Source organism: Falco peregrinus, unplaced genomic scaffold, assembly GCF_023634155.1.
Source record: "Falco peregrinus isolate bFalPer1 unplaced genomic scaffold, bFalPer1.pri scaffold_40, whole genome shotgun sequence".
Classification (NCBI taxonomy): Eukaryota; Metazoa; Chordata; class Aves; order Falconiformes; family Falconidae; genus Falco; species Falco peregrinus.
In genome coordinates, this window is record NW_026599607.1 from 882,843 (window position 1) to 907,006 (window position 24,164).

At 53.6% G+C, this 24,164-nt stretch overlaps 1 protein-coding gene and 1 pseudogene across 1 annotated transcript; one reads left to right on the top strand and one right to left on the bottom strand.

Annotated features, from left to right (window-relative positions):
* Positions 1 to 13,695: 13,695 nt before the first annotated feature.
* On the top strand, positions 13,696 to 14,646 carry LOC129783391 (olfactory receptor 14A16-like). The gene has a single exon (XM_055793368.1). It carries the CDS (start codon positions 13,708 to 13,710, stop codon positions 14,644 to 14,646), a length of 939 nt encoding a protein of 312 aa, XP_055649343.1. The 5' UTR covers positions 13,696 to 13,707.
* A 5,130-nt stretch (positions 14,647 to 19,776) lies between these two features.
* Positions 19,777 to 20,876, bottom strand: LOC129783392 (olfactory receptor 14C36-like; annotated as a pseudogene).
* Between the last annotated feature and the right edge of the window lie 3,288 nt (positions 20,877 to 24,164).

Here is a 24,164-nt window from a genome sequence, read left to right on the forward strand (position 1 = left end):
CTTATTGATGTTTGCCTTACGTCTCACATACCTTTTTTTCCTGTATTCAGTGTTTAGTCGATTGTAACATAAATCAGGTCATGGTCACCCAGCTACACACACCCTTTGCCTTGTCGCAATTAACAAGCAAAAAAGAGGAGGATAGAGAATGTCTGAAGAGAGATGTAGGAGAGGAAGCTGGAGAATATTTGACCTAACAAGAGATGAGAGAACAGCTGGGTATTGTGAAGGAGACTAGGAAAGATAAACATGGTTATCTAGTGTTTAATAGGTGTCTGCATGCTTGTAGTGACATATAGCTATGTAACTGCATGAATGATTCCTGCCCTGAGCCTGGTGGAGCATACAGCTGCGGTTTGTGTCCGGGCTCAGATGTAAATAGGGGCTTCTCTGTTATGGTAAAAGTGTTTCTCTTTGCATAAAAAAGAGAGGGAATGAGGGGAATGACCCCAGAGGTATGTTCAGAGAAGGCATGCGATGTTTCGAACTTTTTGACTGAACCAGTTCTTGTTTGGTGTGCCCTTCCACCTATGTATAATGTTAATCCAAAAGAAGCTGATATTGTTTACACTTTGTCGATAATTGTCTTTCTGTAGATACTAATGTAGTAGGAGGCTATGATGGGAACGTGTGGCAGCGGTTCTTCTCTTATCCAGAGTAACAGCAGGGAAAGCATTAAAGAGTTAAATCACCTTGTTTGGTAGGCAGTTCAGAATGTGAGTCAAAATTGCCACTGCTTTTTGGTGTTGGTTCAAGGACATGGCTGTGAGGATTTTGATGGTATGTGCTGCGTGCATTTTAGGCGCCCCATTGCAGCAACATGTTAACAAAATCTGAGAAAATGTCAGCCTTTTTGGCATCCATTCACTCAATTGGCAGTATCGTTTGTTTGCTATTGCCTTGGTTGCTGTCATGTTTGCAAGGGCCCTGCAGAACATGGCAAACCTGGTACTAGCTGTTCAAAAACAAAAAGGGGAAATTGTAAAACTGTACGGAACAAAGACAGTGGGTTATTTTGACATTGATAATATGTCTTAGTTGGTTTTTTATTTGTTCTATTACTTGTGCCTTGTTTTTGCTCGGTTTCAGGGGTTCTTTTGTGCAACAGGAAGGGGGAGATGCAGGAGCGGGCTGGAAACTAGGACCATGCGTGGCAATCAGTTAGCTGAGGGGAATGTGCTCGAGCTTGTCTAGACAACAATTAACATGATGAGGCATGTTTGCAGAGCACAGGGGAGCGGGAGACGGATGGCGCCAAGGATGGCGCCAAGGAAAGGTAACACCTTGCGGTTAATTGCTGGTAGTTAACCACCAATCAGGGATTGCCTAGTATGCAAGGCTTAGCTTCAAGAACCAATTAGTTTAAAACGTGCAGCCAGCTCAAGCCGGTTGTACAAGGCCTTGGCTCGGTAGGTTTGGAATATGTCAAGGGGTGGACATTCCATAACCACTCTCGGCAACTACCTGCTGTGGTTGAACATCCTCAGTTCAAAAAGTGTTGCCTTGGCTCACATGGAATGCTGCATACATTAATAAGACTCTCAGAGGCTTTTCTTCTCCAGAGTGAACAGCTGTAGATCTCTCACCCTGTCTTCCTGGGAGACATGTTCCAGTCCCTTCAAGAAGCTTGGTGGCCTTTTGCAGGACTTTAGTAGGTCAACAACTCCCTTGCTCTGGGAAGCCCAGCCCTGGACACGGCCCTCCAGATGTGGCCTCAGCAGTGCTGAGAGGAGGGGAAGGGTCACCTGCCCCCATCAGCCAGCGATGCTTTTCCTAATGCAGCCCAGGGGGCCGTTGGCCTTTGCCATGAGGGTGCATCGATGGCTCCTGCTCAGCTGCTTGTCCTCTGGCACCCAAAGGTCCTTCTCTGCAGAGCTGCTCTCTGGCCGGCCTGCCACCAGCAGGATAGCCCCAGGAGGGCTGGATCACGGGCTGGCCTCCCCCAGGGGCTCGCTCAGCACCAGCAGCAGCATCTTGCCCATCCTGGAGATGAGCTTCAGCTCTGGCACAGGCCGCAGGGTGCTACAGAGTCACCTGGGAGAGCAAAGCCCTCTCCTGCCAGGGCTGCGCAGCCCAGGCCTGTTGCCCTCTGGCCTCGGGGACTGCAGCCCTTGCTCTCGTGGTGGGAACGTCCTTCATCCTTCTGCTGCCCCCTGCCACCCGCTCCAGCATCCTCTGCTGGGCAGCAAACCCCTCCCACACAAGGGCTCCCATCCCTGGGTACCGGTGTCCGTGTGACAAGCCTGCCCTTGGCCCTGGTGCCACCCCTGAGGTGCTGCAGCCCACATGGGCCCCAGAGCCCACCGCCTGGGGCGCGGGCAGCAGGAGCCCCCTGTGCCACCACAGAGCTGTGACATCAGTGCCGTAAGCGCTGAGGAGGGGCAGGGCAGCTCCCACGCCTTTGGCGGTGGATGGAGACACAAGGTCTGTAGGGGAGACCTTGTGGAAAGATGAGGGGAGGGGGACGCTCTGTGTGAGGTCAGGGCAGCTCAGATACATGGAGCTCTTGTATTGGACAGGCAATGAGGTTGGGTGAGAGCTTGAGTGTGGATCAAAGGGGAGAGCAGCCAGGGTGGCACTGAGGGAGGAATTAGTTGTGGTTTTGCCCAGTCCAGCACCCAAATCCTTTTATATGCAATATCCCTGTGGTCACTGGGGGTCAGCTGCCCCAGCTCCTTGCGTCCCCCCAGTCTCCTTGTAGCGCAGGCAGAGTGTGAGAAAGAGAAGCCTTGGTGATTACTCTGCAGCGGTGGCCAAAACACTGGTGTGTGGCCAGCGCTGCCTTAGGAAGAGATGCAAAGCACAGCACCAGAAGGGCTGCTGTGAAGAAAATGCACTCCATGCCAGCCCGAGCCGGGACAGAGTGACAGGTCATACAGTCAGGGTGAGGCATGAACAATGTCTGCTTGAAATGACCTGAGGAAACCTGTGGATCACAGAGCCTGTCTCTTCTGGGGGAATCTGTCTCCTTGGTGATCACTGCACAGGTAAGCAAGGATGCCAGGAGCCCAGGGGCTTGTGGGTGAGTTCCCCAGACCAACCAGGCCACCCACACTGATGCTCATCTGCACCTGGGACTCCCCAAAGAGGACAAGATGCTCAGGGATGTGAATAGCAGTGCCAGTCTTGGTTGTAGTCACTGTGAAGTTGTGGTGTCCCTGATGGCCAGGCATGTGTGGAAGGAGAGCAGCAGAGCACAGCCCAGGGCAGGAGGGAAGGAGAACCTGGCCTGCTGAGGGCACTGGCAGGTGGGATCCCATGGGGGCAGGGCCCTGAGAGCATCCCTAGGCCTTCCTGGCCCTGACCAGCCTCACCTGGGGCCTCCACCCAAAGCTTTGTCCATGGCTTCGGGGGGCCATTGAAGCCAGGCAAGAGATTCAGCCCCAGCATGATCTATGCCGTAGGTGTGCAGGTCACCTTAGAGAGGCGTGTGGGTCTCCTTAGGGTCACAACAACAGGCACAGCTTTGCCTGCCCATGGACCTTGTTGGTTCGGAATGTCAGCATCACTTCCCAGCATATTCTGAATGGGGTTTGCCAAAGATATGAAACCGTGGCCCTCCAAGTCCTGGGGACTTTCTGTTGCCTCCCTTCCTTCCTCAACTCCCTCCGAATTATACACATCTTCCTTGCTGTCAAGGCTTGTCTCTGGCCAAAAGCCCAGCAGCCACCCAGCCGCTCCCTCCCCGCTTCCCTCCACAGTCAGGGCCCAAAAATGAACACAGTCACGGACAGGGGGTCTAACGAGGGATGAGCGTGGGGACACAATCACTTCCCTCACTCTCTTGGCAAGGCACTTCTTCGTACGCTCCAGGGCACGGCTGGCTGCCTCTGCTACCAGGTCACGGGCTGGGATTGTGTTTTGCCTTCTGTCCCCCAGCACCAGCAGGGCCTTTTCTGCACAGACACTGCCCAGCCAGGCAGGTCCCAGGCCCTGCAGCTGCAGGGTGTTAGTCCATGCGAGGGAGGTGCAGGCTCTGCCCTTGGTCCATCCTGCATCTGTGCAGCTCCTGCCAGGGCGGCCACCCCACCTGCCAGGGTTCCCCTCCATGGCATCCCTAGGGCACAGGGATGGTCCTGAAAATGTAGTGCCATCAACAGACGTTGTGGCAGTTGCTGTACAGGGCACAGGAGAGTCCCCTGTGCTGCCCACACTGCCCCAGTATGTCCCAGTGGCCTCCAGGTGGGGTGTGAGCCCTTCCCCACTGCTCTCTCAGCCTGACCATCCAGCTGGTGTTTTACTCATCTCTTTCTGTTCGCACCCAGAGTGTCATGGCCTCACTCGGGCAGAACACTGAGGGAGACCATGACAACAGTTTTGCTGAAGCTGAGGGCAATGACATCCACTGTGGAGCTCCTCACGCACAACTGCAGGCTGTCAGGTTGGTGAGGCAGGAGTTACCCTTGGGAAATCCACCTGGACAGTTACCCGCTCAGGTGCCAGAAATGTCACTCAAGGGGACTCTTAACTGGTGGCACACCCCTCACCACCCTTCACACCACTCATGGAGCTGCACTTCTGGACTCCTTCCAAGACAGTTGCAACATTTACTTGTCCTTTCTCACATGTGACCTCTGCCAATTCAAGGAGCTTTCAAAAGCGATACTTCAAGGAAATATTGATTTTATACCAGAACTTCACCATTATTACTATAATTATACCACCTGTCCTTACATTTCCCATCTTTAACATATTTGCACCTGAGCAGGAGACAGTGACGACTTCTAAGTCATCTTTTCAGCAGACTGTCTCAGCAAAGGCTCTTTCAGTTATTCACCTGTTTTCTCCTCCCTTTACTCTTTGGTCTTTTCGGTACCTCTCACCTGTGCTGCTGTTTTTACTTCAGGAAGGAAAAGCTTGCATGTCTTCCTGCAGCCGAACTGTCTCCTTACCCAACTCTCCCCTTGTGTTTAGATCTATATTTCTGTATCTAGCACCTAAAAGATTTCTCATGAGAGTGTCCCTTGCGGAAAGGCACCTCATCAGAGACAGCTTGGACTCGGCATATGCTTGTGGAGGGTGTTGGCTTATTTATGCCACTTGATCATTCTTCACATTGCTTGCAGATTTGAATAATTCTTCTGTACCTGTGTGCAGCCAGTGCTCTAAGGCAAATTGGTGGGGATGGTGCAGAGGAGCTGCAGCACCCACCTGCAGAATTGAGGGGAGAAGTCTGACGTAAGGAGAAGGGATGTGAGTCCCAGGGGACAATGAGAAAAAGGGTGGTCTTGGGGACAGTCAGAGCAAGGTTGTCCATCCGGTGTCAGACCTCAAGGGACTGCGTTTCCTACCAGTCCAGAACTGCTGAGGAGATCCTCTGCATCATTATCACTTGGAGATTGCTGCTAGAACCTCCCCTCTAGCCTAAAAAGTAGCAAAATATAACCTATGAAATAAATAAAGGAATTATCATCTGGTGCGCTTCAAAGTCTTCCCTTTTAACTACACCATGAAAAAGCTCATTTTAGCTACACAGGTCTTCAACATCTGAAGGAAATTATAAAACTGTAAATAACTTCTTTAAGGCACTTGGGGCTCCTTCCATGAACCTGAGCTACTGAGAGAAGACTGAACCAACCACTCAAGGAATGCAAGTCAGAAGAAACACTCAAAATGCCATGAAGCATGAATGGGTCCCGCTGAGGGCCATTGCTGACAAAGCGTCCCCATGGACTCGTTAGAGTAGCTAATTAGAGGCCAGAACTGCAGGTAGCCAAAGGTACTGTGTCGGTGGCTGTAATGCTGCAAAACACATTTGGATTTTTTTATGAAGCAGAAAGACCAAGCCCTGACCCCCAGGCTCTTGGAGGGCAGAACATAAGAGCCTCCAAATCATGTTTCCTGTCACAGCCCTTGGTGACATGGGCAACTGCCATTGCCAGGGGGACAGAGGCCTCAGCCCCCTGTGGGGCCATTCAGCCTTGCTGCAGCCCTGGGCCATCTCCACTGCAAGTTGCCCTACACTGTCCATGTGGCACCTCTTTCCACTCTGGGGGTTGGCATCTTCCTTGCTTTCCCACCCAGCCCTCACACCCGCATTTCTCTGCCTTTTCTGAAGTTTCTCCCCTCATCCCTGCTTCTTCCTTGAGACTTAAAGCCATGGGACAAGCCAGGCTGCCTCTGGGTGAACTCTGGCATCAGAGGGCAAACCTCAGAGAATACCTCAGTTGTTGTGTATAATTAGGTCAAAGTGGGAGAATTTCTAGAGATATAAAAGAAATTTGGAAGCATCCTAATATTTGTCATGAGTCCCAGGAAGTTCACACCTTCTATGAAATTGAAGAGATTTGGAATATGCTGACGTCCTGGTTTCCTGATTTACAGCTATGGGTTAAGAAGTTCATCTCCAGATACCTTTCTCCTCTTCCTCTGTGATTACTCCAATCCATTCTACCTATGTAGCTTCTGCTTTAAGGTTCAGAGTGGAAAAATTGGACTGTCTTTCAGTAGTGTCTCTAATATTCCCTATGGGCAACTCTTCAGTTGTGGCAACAGACCTCATGGGGATTTGCCAAGTGAAGGACAGCAATGGCACAGCAACTTCCAGCTTCCCCATGGGGCTGCAAGGAGGCAACGATGCCCCCGTGCCGTGAGGACATCATGTCTTGTCATGACCCTCAGAGGCAGAGACAGCTGCCACAGCCAAGGGGACACAGACCTGGGTTCTACTGGTGCCTTCCAGCCTTGACAGCACCCTTTGCCCTCTCCACCACAGGCTGTCCTACATGGTTGGAGCCCTGCCCCTGTTGCCCTGCAGGCTGTAGGCACCATCTCGCTGCCCTGCCTTGCTCTCACCCCAACATTGCCATACCTTCGCTGAGGTACCTCCACTCTCACCGGCTGTTCCTTGAAACACAAACCATGGGCTGATCCAGGCTCCCTCTGGCTGAGCTCTGGCACCGCAGCAGGACCCTTGCAGTGACAGTTCTTCCTCCCGATAGCCACTCTCCATTTGCAACATTACACTTTGTGAAATCTTTTCCCCTCTCCTCTTTCTTCCCACTACCCAGAAAGGCTTTACCACCTCAGGAACTGCCTTCCAAGCAGGGAACATAACTCAATAGCTATTTTTGGTGGTCTTTCCCCTCAAAAAAGTGAAGTCACCTCCACATGGTCTTCTAAACCACATGGCTGCTGCTGGCCTTTCAGCTTCTCCCAGAGACGTGACCAAGCCACATGCCTGCTGCTGTCCTCTCATGTCCACAGGCAAAATGGACATGACAGCCTGTACCCCAGCCCTTCTCCTGGATGGGGCCTATGGGGTCCCTTGGCAGAGGGACTGTCCCAGCCACGTTCCTGATGCTGGCCTGTCACCTCCAGAGACAGAACTGACCTCACAGGCCCCTTCACAGCCAGGCATGTCCTCCTGCATGAGGAGTTCCTGAGAATCAGCTGTCCTCCTCATAACACACCCCTCTGTCACCCTCATTCTAACCCATGACCTGGCCACAGAAAAGCAGCCTTGTTTCTTTCAGATTTTTCAAATGCATTTCCCACAAGCCATTTGAGTGGAGAAATATTCTTCACATGAACTTCTGTAGTTGAGTTGACATTCTTTATATATGCTCTTATAGCTCTATGGCTTTTTTTTCCAGGGTAGACTGACCTCTGGAGATCATTGTATCCAGCCCTCCAACTGAAGCAGGGTGACCTAGACCAGCTTGCTCAGCAACGTGTCTAGGTAGGCCTGCAATAAATCACGGAAGCATAGGAACAGAATCATTGAGGTTGGAAAAGACCTTAAAGACCATCAACTTCAACCATTACCTCAGGACAGCCAATTCCATCACTAAATCACGTCCCGAAGCACTGTGTCTGTGTATTTCTGAAAGACCTCCAGGGCTGGTGATTCCACCAGCTCCCTGGGCAGCCTGTTCCAATGCCTGACCATCCTTGCAGTGAGGATGTTTTTCCTCATATGCAATCTAAACCTCTCCTGGTATAACTAGAGGCTATTTCCTCTTGTTCTGTCACTTGTTATGTGGCAGAAGAGACCTACCCCCACTCATCTACAACCTCCTTTAGGTAACTCTAGAGAGCAGTAAGATCTCTCCTGAGTCTCCTCTTCTCCAGAGTAAAACCACTTTTCAAAAGAAAACCGTCTTTTCAGACACTCATCAACAGACCAGGGCTCCAAACCCTTCACCAGCTTTGTTGCCCTTCTTGGACATGATCCTCAGCGTTTCTCTTGCAGTGAGGGGCCCAAAATGGAAACACAGTGTTCAAGGTGTGGCTTCAGCAGTGCCGAGTACAGGGCGTCCATCACTGCCCTGGTCCTGCTGGCCACACTGTTTCTGATAGCAGACACGATGATATGGGCCTTCTTGGCCACCCGGGCACACTGCTGGCTCATGCTCAACCATCTGTCAACCCGCACCCTCAGGGTACTTCCCCACCAGGCTGCCTTCCAGCCACTCTGGCCCAAGCCTGTAGCGTTGTGGGGGGCTGTTGTGACCCACGTACAGAACTGGCACTTCTCCTGGTTGAACTTCATACAACTGGACTCATCCAAATGATCCAACCCGTGCAGATCCCTCTGCAGAGGTTTACTGCCCTCATGGAGATCAAGACTGCCACCCAATTTGGTGTTGTATGCAAACTCACTGAGGGTGCACTCAAGCCAGATCATTAATAAAGTTCTGAAGCAGGACTGGCCCCAACACAGAGCCCTGGGGAACACCACTCCTTATGGGCCGTCGTCACCTGAATTCACTCCATTTACTCCCCCTCTTGGGGCTTGGGTGTCCAGCCAGCTCGAACCCAGCGTGGAGAGCACCCACCAAAGCCATGAGCAGCCAGTTTCTCCAGGAGAATCCAGTGGGAGATGGAGCCAAAAGGCTTTCCTAAGGTCCAGTTAGACAGCATCCACAGCCTTTCCCTCATCCACTAGGCAGGTCACCTTGTCCCAGCAGGAGATCAGATTCCTCACAAAGGACCTGCCTTTCATACATCCATACTGGCTGGTCCTGACCTCCTGGTTTTCCTGCACCTCCTGTGTGATGATGCTCAGGATGATCAGCTCCACAACCTTCCCTGGCACTAAGATCAGGTTGACAGGCCTGTAGTTATCCCCATCCTCCCTCCTGCCCTTCTTGTAGGTGGGCAGCACGTGACTAACATTCAGCCTTCTTGGGCCTCCCCAGTTAGCCAGCACTGTTGAAAGTCACCCCTGTGGTGAGGCAATAGAGAAACAGACCAATGATTTTCAAAGTGTCCCTGCCTCACGGGATGTCCATGGTCAAGGACACAATCAAAAGCACCTTGTCCTTTCTGGGTATAAGGTTCACCGGAACCACATGTCCACTGGGGCTACAGAGGCATCACTGGCAGCAATGCCTTCTCCTGCAGCACTGCACAGTCCAGCCCTGCGTGTCTCTGGTCCCAAGGACAGCATGGATTGCTCTCCTTAGGGACATCTCATTTCACCTTCACAGTGACCTCTGCCCACCACCCCAGAATGCTCTGCAGCAAAACATTTTGCTTGCGTGTGACCTTGGACACTTGGTACCCATTATTATTTTTGTAGTTACATGTCTGAGCTTGGCCCTGGTGACACAGGTGTGGTTCAGGGTAACTGCTCTGAAATAACCTAAATCAGGGAGAGGAAAGGGAAAAGTCTTATTTAAGCAGCGTGAGGAAGCCTTAGGATCAATAACCTCACATCATATTGGGGAATTTAGAGATCCTGTGGGTTTACATGGCAAGGGTTTGGGAGTGGTTTGGAGGTGTTTGTAGGCTGGCAAAGGTAAGAAGAGATCCAGAGCTGACTCCATGGCCATAACAGCCACTTTCATTTGACTCCAAAATGGACCAGCCCCTGCCCAAACCTGAGCCAATAAGCAATTCTAGTGGCACCTCTGTGATACCCTATGGCAGAAAGGACAAAACAGAAAGGGAGAGGAGTGAGAATGATGTGAGAGAACAGCCCTACAGACATCGAGGTGAGTGAAGAAGGAGGGGAGCAGCGAGACAGAGGCTTGGTGGGATCCTGCAAGCCAGTGGTCAAGTAACCGCCCGCTGACAGCCACAGGGCAGCGCAGTGACAATGCACGTTTAGGTGTCTGCAGGTTCTTTGCATCAGCGTTCTAGCACAGCTGCCAGATGGGCCAGCAGCTGTGATGCTCCCCTGGATCTGAAACCCTGCATCATTCGTGTCCACCTTGGTTCTAGGAGCAAAGCAATGGTGGAGTCTCATCTCCCAGGGGAGTGAGGCAGGAGAGCAGCAGAGTGCAGGCCCCAGGTCCCGCACTGGCAGGCTGTGGCCTGTGCAGAAGGAGGGAACGCTCCTTCGGGTGCCCTGGAATTGCCTCACCGGTCTAAACCGCGTGGTGGATGCCTGGGCTGTTGGAGGCTGCTGTCCTTGCCGAGCAGCTGTGCTGAGCTCTGCCACCTGCCTTGGCACTTGGTTCCCTCAGGGTCACAGCTCTGTCTGCAACAGGACGGGCTGCAGCTGCCTCTGCGTGGGCCCCTGGCTGAGGGCACTGCTGCACATCTGGGCTGAAGCCCCCCAGCTGTGGCACCAGCCCAGCTCTGCCTGGCCATAAGGCAACCTGGTACCAAGTGTCCCCGAGCCCGGGGGTGCAAAGGCTTTGCTTCAGAGCAGAGACATGGCCTGGGCAAGGGAGAGCTGAGTCTTGAGCCCTCGGACTGTGCAATGAAGTGCTGAAATGGGCTCTGCAGGGCTTACTGAAGCACTGAAGACATCCTCCCCGCCCTGCCTGCAGAACCACCAGACACACACATGCACACACGCTCCTTTAGGAGTACTTGGATCCTTTGCTGCAGTCTTCCTGGTGTCCTCTCTAGTAATGCGTTAACAAAAGTTGATACTCCTGCACAAAACTTTTTCTAGTAAGAGAATTGCCACTGCTGGAAACAAGTGTGTCCCCCCAGGAGAGGCAAGGCCCGTGAGGGATTGCCTCATCCTGCTGCCCAGCAGGTTCCCCTGCAGCCCCAGGGACAGCTGGAGGGAGCCCAGAGGGGCAGAGGAGGGAGGCAGGGAGAGCTCAAAAGCAGCCCCTGGTGGGAGGCTGCTGAGAGCTCCCTGCTGGAGAAATCTGCAGAGCCCTGGAGCCGGTAAGTGTGTGGCTGCAGGGCAATGCCTCTGCAGTTGCCAGCCGGGTCTGCAGCAGCTGGGGCCCCCCCAGCCTGTGGGACCGTGTGGGAGCCTTGTGCTGTGGAGGAGGCCAGTGTGCTGCAGAGCAGGGCTTCCCTGCTGCAGCGTGGGAGGGCCAGGGCATGTGGGCTGCCTTGTGCCAGGGCCGGCTGCAGGGCTGTGAAGGTGGCTGTGCAGGCAGGGGTGCCCAGGGCTGTCCTTGCCAGCAGGGTCCCTGCAGCCCAGGGGGCTGTGTGCTGGGGCAGGGGCTCTGCCGCCTGCCAGGGGCAGCTCTCAGCCTGCCGGGGGGCTCCCGTGCGGCTGCGGGGAGACGGTGGGGGTGCAAGGAGCGAACCCTGTCAGGGCAATGTTCTCGTGCTGTTGCGTGGGTGCTGCACTGGTCAGGGCTGCTCGCAGCTTCTGCTCATGCCCACCTCATTTCCAAGGCGACTTCTCATGAGCACATTCATGGCAGGGGTTTTCTGCTGGAGTCTCTTCTTGCCTGAATCTCTGCTTCCATTTTAATCTTGCTCATCTTGGTAGGAATGGAATCTGAACTGTGTAGGTCAGAGCAGGGGCAAAGACTCTCAGAGCATCACAGTGATGTTTATGAGGAAGGTCAGCAAGTGCCTTCCCTCTGCAGCAGCATCCAGATCAAAGCAGCATCAGCTCTCCTTTTCCCTCAGGCTCTGGGGGAGCTGTTCTTTCAGGCCTGCAGGCAGAGAGCGGCTGCAGGGCAGAGCTGGGCACACAGGGGCTGAGCTGGGCTCTGTGAGCGCTGGCAGGGAAGAGCCGTGGGGCCAGAGAAAGAGCTGCTGGCAGGGACAGCTGCAGGCGTTGAGCGTGGCTGTCCTGCATTGCTCTGGTCTGGGAGGTGCTGTGCAGGGCTTGAGAAGGGAAAGGCATTCCAGTGTGCCCATCTGTCTCTCTCCTGGCTTTGCTCAGATGATTTTGGGATAACTGACCGGCTCGGTTGGAATGGGAGTTTCAGCTGCAGGCTCAGGCACAGACCCTGTGAGTCCTCCTGTGCCGATGTGAGCACAGCAAGGAGGTGTCCCATGTTTCCTCTAATCTGTGAAGCTGTGGGCAATGCAGTGTGTGATGCTGGGGAAGGAGCTGGCTCTCCTTTAACAATTACCGTAATCAGGACCCTCGGTCACCTGCTTGGGGTGTCCACCCAAGCTGCACGCTGCTTCCAGGGCACACTGTGACCATGGGTGTCCCTGGCTAGAAGCGGGGTGCTGAGACTTTGAGAAAGGGCGAGCCATTCTGTGCTCTGTAGTGGATCCCTCTGCTCTTCAGCAGTGTCTGCTTGCTTTTTAGGGTAACAAAGTGTCCTGGTTGTGGCTGGGATAGAGTTAATTTTCATCTAAGTGGGAAGGACTTTTGAGAACAATTTTGAAAATGCACTGATATTTTTGGTTGTTTATAGGTGATGCAACATGTTCATGCTCAGTATATGAACTTGGTGGGGTTTGCTGGGGTCTGCCAGTCGATGCTGGGGACTGGCTGGGCATCAGTCAGTGGGTGATGAGCAGCTGTATTGTGTATCACTGTCTTCCCTTCTTCCTTTCTTCCTTTCTTCCTTTCTTTCTTTCTTCATTTCTCTCTTTCTCTCTTTGCTTCTTTCCTTCCTCCTTGTTTCTTTCCTTCTTTGTTTCTTTCTTCCATTCTTCCCTCCTTCCTTCCTTCCCTCCTTCCTTCCTTCCCTCCTTCCTTCCTTCCCTCCTTCCTTCCTTCCCTCCTTCCTTCCTTTCTTCCTTCCTTCCTTCCTTCCTTCCTTCCTTCCTTCCTTCCTTTCTTCCTTTCTTCCTTCCTTTCTTCTTTCTTTCTTGTTGGATTTTATTACCCCCGACTACCTCCCTCTCATTACAACTGTCATTCTCATTATTGTTATTGTAATTTCATTTTTATTCTACTGCATTTATGATTTTTTTCTCGCCTCAAACTTCAAGATTTACATTCCTTTCTGATTCCTCTCCTCATACCTATGGGGGAGGGGGGAGTAAGTGAGCATCCCTGTGGTACATAATTTACAGCCAGGGTTAAACCAGGACACATGTCAGTGTAATTGGACTCTATCACAGAAAGCTGCAAGTGCGGGGCAGCTGAGAAGGAGCTGGAGGGACTCACCAGAGTCCCTGCCTCTGCCCTCAGGCACAGACAGTGCCCTTGCCTCTCAGCACTCACTCTGCTCTCCCTGAGCACAGCACAAAGCCCTCCTGACCTGACTCTGGCCATGGCCGTTGCTCAGCACGGGCAGAGCCGATGCTGACAGGCTCTTCTGCGCTGGGAGCAGTTTGGGCTGAGCCAGTGCAAGGCCAGGACTGGCCCCTGCCCCCACGGTTCCCATGAAGCCCCTGCTGCAGAGCAGGGCTCACTGCTGGGCAGCCAGCGGGCACAGCCCCTGCTCCTCACAGCACACTCGGCCAGCACTCAGCACAGCTCCAGCCATGGCTCGGAAGGGAGCTCTCCTAGGAACGGCAGAGGGGGGGACATGGGGCAGCGGGGGCGCATCTAGGAGAAACGGCTTTCACTTGGCTCACAGAATTATCCTCTGACTTCTTGCTATCTTTCCTCCTTGAGCAGGTTCCCATGCCCAGAGGCAGCAGATGTCCAACAGCAGCTCCATCACCCAGTTCCTCCTCCTGGCATTGGCAGACACGCGGGAGCTGCAGCTCTTGCACTTCTGGCTCTCCCTGGGCATCTACCTGGCTGCCCTCATGGCCAACGGCCTCATCATCACTGCTGTAGTATGTGACCACCACCTGCACACCCCCATGTTCTTCTTCCTCCTCAACCTCTCCCTCCTCGACCTGGGCTCCATCTCCACCACTCTCCCCAAAGCCATGGCCAACTCCCTCTGGGACACCAGGGACATCTCCTACTCAGGATGTGCTGCACAGCTCTTCCTGATTGTCTTTTTCCTTTCAGCGGAGTGTTCTCTCCTCACCGTCATGGCCTATGACCGCTACGTGGCCATCTGCCAGCCCCTGCACTACGGGACCCTGCTGGGCAGCAGAGCTTGTGTCCACATGGCAGCAGCTGCCTGGGCCAGTGGGTTTCTCAACTCCCTCCTACAGACAGCAAATACTTTCTCACTGCCACTCTGCCAAGGCAATGCCCTGGGACAGTTCTTCTGTGAAATCCCACAGATCCTCAAGCTCTCCTGCTCACACACCTACCTCAGGGAAGTGGGGCTTATTGTGATTAGTTCCTGTTTAGCCTGTGGATGTTTTGTTTTCATTGTTCTGTCCTACGTTCAGATCTTCAGGGCTGTGCTGAGGATCCCCTCTGAGCAGGGTCGGCACAAAGCCTTTTCCACGTGCCTCCCTCACCTGGCCGTGGTCTCCCTCTTTCTCAGCACTGCCATGTTTGCCCACCTGAAGCCCCTCTCCATCTCCTCCCCATCCCTGGACCTGGTGGTGTCAGTCCTGTACTCAGTGGTGCCTCCAGCACTGAACCCCCTCATCTACAGCATGAGGAACCAGGAGCTGAAGGGTGCAATGTGCAAAATGATAACTGGATGTTCTGAAGGAATAAAATTATGAACAGCATTTATAATGTAGTTCATCACAGACCCTGACTGTCTTCTGAATTTGTTGTAGTTACTTGTGGTATTTCTGTTCTGATAAAGTTGTCATCCCCATTCTAATTCCTTCTGTGATTTTCTTTTCTGAAGGTGCCCTGCTCTCTCCTCATCTAACAAAGCCAAAGGGCCATTAGGCAACTTTATTTTTGCTGGGATTCTTCCTTCCAAGGCCTTTCTGGAGCTGCAGGGACTGTTCCTGTGTCCACAGACGGAGGGGAAAAGGTTCCTGGCATGGCCGCAGTACCAGGGAACACCAGCCCTTGGCTCTCCAGTGCTGTCCTCCTTCCACTTCCACACTCTCCTTCTGACCCCCTGCCTTGGTGTAAGGCCTGAGTGCTCTGGCAGCTTGGTCACCGCCGTGCTGCGTGGCAGTCCTGTGAGCGCAGGCAGGGGCAGGCAACGGGCACTCTGTGACGGTGCTGGCCTCCATAACATGTTCTGGATTTGTGGAGACCACCTGAATGCAGCACTGCAACGTGCTTCCTTGAACCGAGGTCCCCGTGCCCATTGCTCATGACGAGGGCCATCTCCGCGAGGTGCCGAGCAGGGCGCGACACCCCCGGGCTGAGGTGCTGCCAGCCTCTGGCAGGGGCAGCAGGAGGCCAGGCAGTCACTGTGCCTGCTGCAGTGCTCTGCCTCCGCACGTGCCAGGGACGGGCTCGTGCCTCTGAGCACCCCTGTGCGCGTGAGGCTGGGGTTCAACCACGGCAGCAGTGCATGAGGCCAGCTGAGGTGGGGACACCTCCCAGGGCCCGGCCGTTCCTGTGTGTGACTGCAGGAACAAAGGCCACTGTCCCAGGGAGATTCATCTCACCCGCCTTGGGCAGGCTCATTGCAAGTGCCTCGGTCTGATCACGGCACCCTTTCTGGATGGTGCCCTCAAATGTGTCCGAGCAATCAGGGAGGTTCTGGGGTCCTGGGAAACGGCAGACATCCAGCCTTTGTTCAGGAAAAGCAAGAAGGACAACTGGGAGAAATACAGGCTGGTCATCCTCACCTTAGTGTCTGGGGAAATGATGGTGGAAATACTGCTGCAGCCATTTCCAGGTAACTGTGGGACATCAAAGGGCTTGCTGCACCCATACGTATTGAGGCAAGAAGGGGATGGTTTGTACCTGGACCTTTGCAAGGGGTTTGACTTTTTCTCCTGCACTTTCTGTATAGGCAGATGGGTGACTTCTGGAGTGAAGAAATGGAGGATACTGTGGGGGGAAGTTGGCTGGGGGCTTGTGGCTATGTCTCGAGCTAGCTCAACAGCGTCAGGGAGCGAAACCCGACCTTGGGAGAGAGACGCAGTTATGCCTGTTGGAAGGAAGCCATGGGAGCAAGAGGAGAAACTTGAAGATAGGGAGTGGTCTGCAGAGCTTGTGGCCTTGTAGATAAAGGGAGTTGCTGAGCTGCTGTGTCTGTAATAAAAAAAGAGCCCAGAGTGGAAAATTGCTGAGCACAATTACAGGCTGACACGTCGGCCCCCTGCAAAGGTATAAAAGGCTTGCTTGATTATTGATTAATAAAGTGTCTTCGAGGTGTCTTTGAGTGTCTTCGTGCCTTCGATCCTCTCCCAGAGTCGGTGCATCATACGCCACAGGGGCTCAAGACCAAATGTCACCAGTGGTCAAGTCCTCCTGGTGGCCACTGACTAGTGGCATCTTCCAGTGCAAGCAGTTGGGCCAGCTGTGTTGAATGTCTTTATTGTCTCCCAGTACAAGTTGACAAAGTGGCTTTCCAGACCCTTCTGTGGATGATGCCAAAGTGGGCAGAGCCCTTGAGAGATGCCAACCAGTTCACCCTGCCTTGAGCAGGACAGCTGGACAAGGGCATTACAAGGGCCTCTCCCAACCTGGGATATTCTAGGACTCATTGACTCACTTCCCTGGAGAGCTCAGTTGGGATGGGATAGCAGGGGGAAGAAGGGAAAACAGAGGCGCAGAAGCAGAGACGATACATGGTCCAGTAGAAACAAAGCAGTTCCCCTGAGGACTGTTCTTCCACCCAAATGGTGGGTAGGAAATCCGTGAGATAAATTGGCTGAGAGAAGCTTCCCTTCATCTGCTGGGTGCTGGGCCACGGGGAGGGTGACGGCTGAGGACGGTATCTCGTGGTGAGTTGTGTCTCAGGGACTCACATTCCAGCAGGAAGCCAATGGCTGTGACGGGGGCAGTGAGGCCAGTTCTGCCTGCGGAGGGGACAGGCCACCAGCAGCAATGTGCCTGGGAAAGGGGCGGTGAGGTCACCTCGGTCTGACACAGGCCATTGTCTCTGCCGTACAGAGTGCAGTTTATGGCATTTGCAGTGTCCTTGGCCATCTCTTCCTTTCCTTTGGATCTCTTTGTCACTGCCTTCCCCAGTTCAGCAGCCCCTCGCCAAGGAATAAACCACCCAGCAAAAGAGTGAAACCCAGTGGGTCTCTCTGTAAGGGGTGGCTGATTCTGCCTGTATCTCCGCAGGTAAGTTGGTCCCCACCGACTGTTCTCCAGTGTCTCAGTCAGTCATATCAGGAAAAATCCCTCCCCGTGTACATCTACCCGACCACCTTGGTGGTAACGCTTTTTGTGCTACATGGCACATATCCAGCACCACCCCGTGCCCAGTGGAACGTTCCAGTACCTACGGCTAGTTAGTTCTGACAGCTTCATGAAATGCATTGGGCAATCACAATGTGGGTAGGGCCCCACAAAGACCAGAGTTCCATTTTGGTGTGTCTCGGCTTCATTTTAGTAACACACTTCACACTGAGTGTGGATTCAGTGTTGCCCAGGTCTGGAGGTCAGTCTCGTTCCAGTGAGTGTATTTTGGTCTTAGCCACAGTTACTCCCACTAGTCCCCAATGGGATGGGGATACCAGCTACAGGCATTCCTGCATGAGGACATTCAGGGAAATGGGTACCTACCCAACAATCACTCCTCCTAACAGCATTTATCGATTCTTCAACAATTTTCAAATGAGTATTCCGTGTCCATGACTCCTCCTGATCCCACCCAAGTTGAGGATTTAGCATACCACATCACAGGCCAAATTCTATACATCTGTAAAACATGTTTCAACACATATCTACAAAGGAGAGGCAAGTAGAAGACTCCAGCTTCCCTGTAGACAGCCCAGTCTTATCTGGGGTCGCATTTCAGTCATTCACTTATACGCTGTCTGGCAATAATGCAAGATACCAAACCTAGAACTTCATGATTCTGGAGGTAGTTTCAAGCATAAAGGTTTTTCTTGCTTGACAGTCCATTCTGGTGATGTGGCTGCTTAAACCCTGCTATGGCACGTCCATGGAGTGACTCCTTCAGGCTTGACAGCAGCGTAGGTGCTGAGCAAAATCTGGAAAGGTCCTTTCACTTCTCTTCAACGGTTCATCCAACCACGTTCTAAGATACACACAATCTCCGGGTCGGTAGTGATGTACAGGCACGTCCAGGGACAGATCTGCGCTCACAGTGACGTACCTCTGGAGAGAGGACAGGACCTTTCCTAGAGACTGAACATACTCTTTTAAGCCATGTTTCCCTTCTATTATTTTGGGATTCACTCCCATTTCTGTCACCTGGCAAGGTTTACCATGTATCCTTTCCAAAGGACTAACTCTCTCCTTCCGTTTACGCTGGATCCTGTATCTGTAGCAATGCTGAGGGAAAAGCGTCTGACTGCTCTCTCTGAGGTTCTTGGCAAATTTTACTCATCTGTCCTTTCAGGCTTTGCTTCCTTCTTTCTACTTTCCCGCTTGATTGAGGTCTCCGTGGAGTGTGGAGATCCCATTTTACCCCTCCTAGTTTAGCTAAAAGGTGAAGGGCTTCTACTACCAAGTGTGGAGCCCTGCCCAAAGAAAGTCCTATGGGTACCCCAAATCTCAGTATAATCTCTGAACTTACACTTATGATATTTCTTATTGTTGCGGCGAGGGAAAGCTTCCCGCCAGCCTGAAAAAGCATCTGTCATGACTAAAAGGTACGGATACCCATTCTGCTGCAGTAACTTGGAAAAAGTCTAATTGCCAGTAATCCCCTGGGCTTTGTCGGCCCTGGGAAAGATCATTGGGGTAGGTGAGGGTTATTCTTCAGGTACAACTCAGGCTTCTTCACTCTGCTTTTTGTTTTCCCAGTCATGGTACATTTAGAACTTGCCCTTTCAAGTCTTCTACCCAACTCTCAATTCCCCAGGGAGTTTCTTGGTGCTTCCTTTTAACCAATTCACACATAATTTCCTCTGTAAATTTTAGTTGATGCGAAGGAGTCACCCATCATCCGTGATTTGGCTTGCCTTCAGTATATTAGCCAACTGATTGTTTTCTGGTGGATCCTGTGGGCTCTTAGGTCCTAATTTCTGCCGTTTCTCTGGCAGGACTAGCAATATTTGACTTTCAGCTGCCTGCCGGGGAAAAGCAGCAGCTGTGGGACAGCGTAGGACAACGTGAGATGGAAGGCAAAGGGCACGGGCAAGGCTGGAAGTCACCAAGAGAACCCAAGGGCTGTCCCCTTGCGTACGGCCATTGTCTCCTCCACCAAGGCCTATGAGAAGACGAGTTGTCCTCTGGCCCTGGGGCCTCATGGCCTCCTTGTGACCACTTGCACTGAATTCTTCTCCCTTGAGTGATACTGCCCTGTGAAAGTTCCCAGCATTGGCGACAGCCTGCCAGTCTGAGGCCTGGCACCTGCACTCTGCTGCTCTCCTGCCTCACCGCCCCTGGGAGATGAGATTCCATAATTCCTTTGCTGCTGGAGCCAAGGTGGACAGGGGTGACACAGGGTTTCAGATCCAGCTGACCATCACAGCTGTTGGCTCATCTGGCAGCGGTGCTAAAACGCTGATGTAAAGAACCTGCATTCACCTAAAGGAACATTGTCACTGTGCTGTCCTGGAAATTTCGGGGTCGGTGGGTTGATCATTGGCCTCCATGAGCCCACCAAGCCTCTCCCTCATGGCCCATGGAACCTTTTCCCCTCCGTCTGTGGACACAGGAACAGTCCCTGCAGCTCCAGAAAGGCCTTGGAAGGAAGAATCCCAGCAAAAATAAAGTTGCCTAATGGCCCTTTGGCTTTGTTAGATGAAGAGAGAGCAGGGCACCTTCAGAAAAGAAAATCACAGAAGGAATTAGAATGGGGATGACAACTTTATCAGAACAGAAATACCACAAGCAACTACAACAAATTCAGAAGACAGTCTGGGTCTGTGATGAACTACATTATAAATTTTATTCATAATTTTATTCCTTCAGAAGAACATCCAGTTATCAGTTTGCACATTGCACCCTTCAGCTCCTGGTTCCTCATGCTGTAGATGAGGGGGTTCAGTGCTGGAGGCACCACCGAGTACAGAACTGCCACCACCAGGTCCAGGGATGGGGAGGAGATGGAGGGGGGCTTCAGGTGGGCAAACATGCCAGTGCTGAGAAAGAGGGAGACCACGGCCAGGTGAGGGAGGCACGTGGAAAAGGCTTTGTGCCGTCCCTGCTCAGAGGGGATCCTCAGCACAGCCCTGAAGATCTGCATGTAAGACAGAATAATGAAAATGAAACACCCAAACACTACTAAGACACTAGACACAATAAGCCCCACTTCCCTGAGGTAGGTGTGTGAGCAGGAGAGCCTGAGGATCTGTGGGATTTCACAGAAGAACTGTCCCAGGGCATTGCCTTGGCAGAGTGGCAGTGAGAAAGTATTTGCTGTCTGTAGGAGGGAGTTGAGAAACCCACTGGCCCAGGCAGCTGCTGCCATGTGGACACAAGCTCTGCTGCCCAGCAGGGTCCCGTAGTGCAGGGGCTGGCAGATGGCCACGTAGCGGTCATAGGCCATGACGGTGAGGAGAGAACACTCTGCTGAAAGGAAAAAGACAATCAGGAAGAGCTGTGCAGCACATCCTGAGTAGGAGATGTCCCTGGTGTCCCAGAGGGAGTTGGCCATGGCTTTGGGGAGAGTGGTGGAGATGGAGCCCAGGTCGAGGAGGGAGAGGCTGAGTAGGAAGAAGTACATGGGGGTGTGCAGGTGGTGGTCACATACTACAGCAGTGATGATGAGTCCGTTGGCCATGAGGGCAGCCAGGTAGATGCCCAGGGAGAGCCAGAAGTGCAAGAGCTGCAGCTCCCACGTGTCTGCCAATGCCAGGAGGAGGAACTGGGTGATGGAGCTGCTGTTGGACATCTGCTGCCTCTGGGCATATGGTGCTGTCACAGGAGAAAAAGACAGCGATAATTTATGGGAGACTTCTGCAAGCACAATCAAAGCCATTTCCCACAGACCATCCCCCCGTCACACACAGACATCCCTCTCTTTTCTCGGAGACCTTCCTGCAGCTGTGTGGCTGCAGCCCTGCTTGGTGCTGGCCGTGTGGGTGATGAAGAGCAGGGCATCTGCCCACGGGCTCTTGACCAGCCAGCCCCACTCTGCAGCAGTGGGTGGGGGCAGGGACCAGTCCTGGTGTTTAACTTTGTCCTCTGAAACCAGTGCCAACGCAGAAGGGCTGGTCAGCGTCTGCAGCGCCAGTGCTAAGGAACGGGAAGGGTGAAGGCATTGTAAGAGAGCTTTAGTTTTTTTCACAGCTCCCCCCCATCTCTCCTGTTGAGTATTTTCAGATGTCAGAAAAGCAGAGCATTTTTGCTGCCCTCCGGTGGAACAGAGTGAGGTCTGTGAGGCAAGAGGATTGCCTGTGGGTGAGTGCCCAGTGGGGGGAGGTGGTCTGTCCTTCTGGTTCCCAGTTTCTGTGGGCTTGCACCTTCCTGAGATGAATGGTGGCCACACTCCCATGTTACCCTGAAATACCACAAGGCACTGCTGAGAACGGTCTGACCCACCACAGACCAGTAAAGGTTGTAGACTTTCATCAGAACTCAGCATCCCACCCACAGCAAAGGATACACAGCTCATTTCACCCACCCCAGCAGTGTTTTCTCCATCACAGAAACTCTACGCATCTACGTGGGGCTTTCAGATCGCTAATGGGTGCGAGGGGACAGGTTTCCATTCTGGAGGGCAACGCACTGCTTGGAAGGGAACTTCAAGGAGGTAGCCAAGTGCCCTAACAAGAGCATCAGGTTCAGGGAGAACCAGCCCCTTGCCCAGCCCCACATAGGGCATTGCCCACAGCCCCACGGGTGAGAGGAAAGCTGGGACACTTGTTCCCATGGACACACCTGCAGGAGAGGACCCACAAGGTCAGAGTGTGACTCTGCAGCTGAAACACCCATCCCCAGAGAGCCTGACAGCAAGAGCTAGAGAATAAAACTAACCCAAAACGGCAGAGAAAGAAGTAAAATTGCACTGATGGTCTAGGTAAGAGTGTCCAGGGCGAGCGAGCCAGGCACTGAGGGCAGCGTTGCCCTTGCCCAGCTCTGCTCGCCACCTCCCACACACCAACACTGCCGGGCAGCTGCTCTCAGCCCCTGTGCTCTGCAGAGGGACCGGGGCACGTGGCTGCAGAGCTGCACCGCGGCTCTGCTGGAGCTCTGGCTGCAGAGGGGGTGGCTCACGCCTCGGGACCCCCAGCCCTGAGGGCAGAGGCTTTGCTGGGGGGAGAGCAGGCCAGGGGGATGCCTCAGAGAAAGGGGTCTGCACTGCACATGGTCAGAGAGAGCTTTCTGATTCTCCCTTCAACAACAATTCTGTCTGAAGTTTCCTATCAGTCCTTGCAATATCCTGGATGTCAGGAGACTTTCCTTGTGGGAGGTATCTCCCTGTGCCAGGTCTTTCCCTGTCAGTGCTCACAGACCACATCTCTGCCTCTGAGCACTGGCCCCGCACAAACGTGCCTCTCTGAAGGGCACTGGCTGGGCACAGGGTCCTGTCCGCAGGGGGAAAAGGGCAGCTCAGAACGACCCTGATGGCTCCAGCAAAGGTGCTGCTGCTGCTGTTCATAGGCGGAGGAGTGGCTGAGGGCACTTCAGGAGGCTCCTGGCAGACCTCCTCATCACTCAGAGTTACAGCTGGGAGTCTCAGGGACATCTTCAAACTCGAGATCTCCGTTAACATTTCTGCCTTCCCTCTCCTGCCCCCAACAACAGAAAACTGAAAACACAGATTGAGGAGAGCCCTGGATTTATCATAGCAATCCCTGCGCTGACCTTCGATACAAAAAGTCTCATCCAGACATATTCTGAGGGTAACCTATACTTGTAAGCAGCGCTCACCCTTGCGGCACACTCTCAACAGCAGAGAGATCCTTCCCTATCAGGGCTCAGTCCATACGCCCCCAGAGCTGCACGGGAGCCCCCCAGCAGGCTGAGAGCTGCCCCTGGCAGGCGGCAGAGCCCCTGCCCCAGCACACAGCCCCCTGGGCTGCAGGGACCCTGCTGGCAAGGACAGCCCTGGGCACCCCTGCCTGCACAGCCACCTTCACAGGCCTGCAGCCGGCCCTGGCACAAGGCAGCCCACATGCCCTGGCCCTCCCACGCTGCAGCAGGGAAGCCCTGCTCTGCAGCACACTGGCCTCCTCCACAGCACAAGGCTCCCACACGGTCCCACAGGCTGGGGGGGCCCAGCTGCTGCAGACCCGGCTAGGAACTGCAGAGGCATTGCCCTGCAGCCACACACTTACCGGCTCCAGGGCTCTGCAGATTTCTCCAGCAGGGAGCTCTCAGCAGCCTCCCACCAAGGGCTGCTTTTGAGCTCTCCCTGCCTCCCTCCTCTGCCCCTCTGGGCTCCCTCCAGCTGTCCCTGGGGCTGCAGGGGAACCTGCTGGGCAGCAGGATGAGGCAATCCCTCACGGGCCTTGCCTCACCTGGGGGGACACACTTATTTCCAGCAGTGGCAATTCTCTTACTAGAAAAAGTTTTGTGCAGGAGTATCAACTTTTGTTAACCCATTACTAGAGAGGACACCAGGAAGACTGCAGCAAAGGATCCAAGTACTCCTAAAAGAGCGTGTGTGCATGTGTGTGTCTGGTGGTTCTGCAGGCAGGGCAGGGAGGATGTCCCCAGAGCTTCAGTAAGCCCTGCAGAGCCCATTTCAGCACTTCATTGCACAGTCCGAGGGCTCAAGACTCAGCTCTCCTTTGCCCAGGCCATGTCTCTGCTCTGAAGCAAAGCCTTTGCACCCCCGGGCTCGGGGACACTTGGTACCAGGTTGCCTCATGGCCAGGCAGAGCTGGGCTGGTGCCACAGCTGGGGGGCTTCAGCCCAGATGTGCAGCAGTGCCCTCAGCCAGGCGCCCACGCAGAGGCAGCTGCAGCCCGTCCTGTTGCAGACAGAGCTGTGACCCTGAGGGAACCAAGTGCCAAGGCAGGTGGCAGAGCTCAGCACAGCTGCTCGGCAAGGACAGCAGCCTCCAACAGCCCAGGCATCCACCACGCGGTTTAGACCGGTGAGGCAATTCCAGGGCACCCGAAGGAGCGTTCCCTCCTTCTGCACAGGCCACAGCCTGCCAGTGTGGGACCTGGGGCCTGCACTCTGCTGCTCTCCTGCCTCACTCCCCTGGGAGATGAGACTCCACCATTGCTTTGCTCCTAGTACCAAGGTGGACACGAATGATGCAGGGTTTCAGATCCAGGGG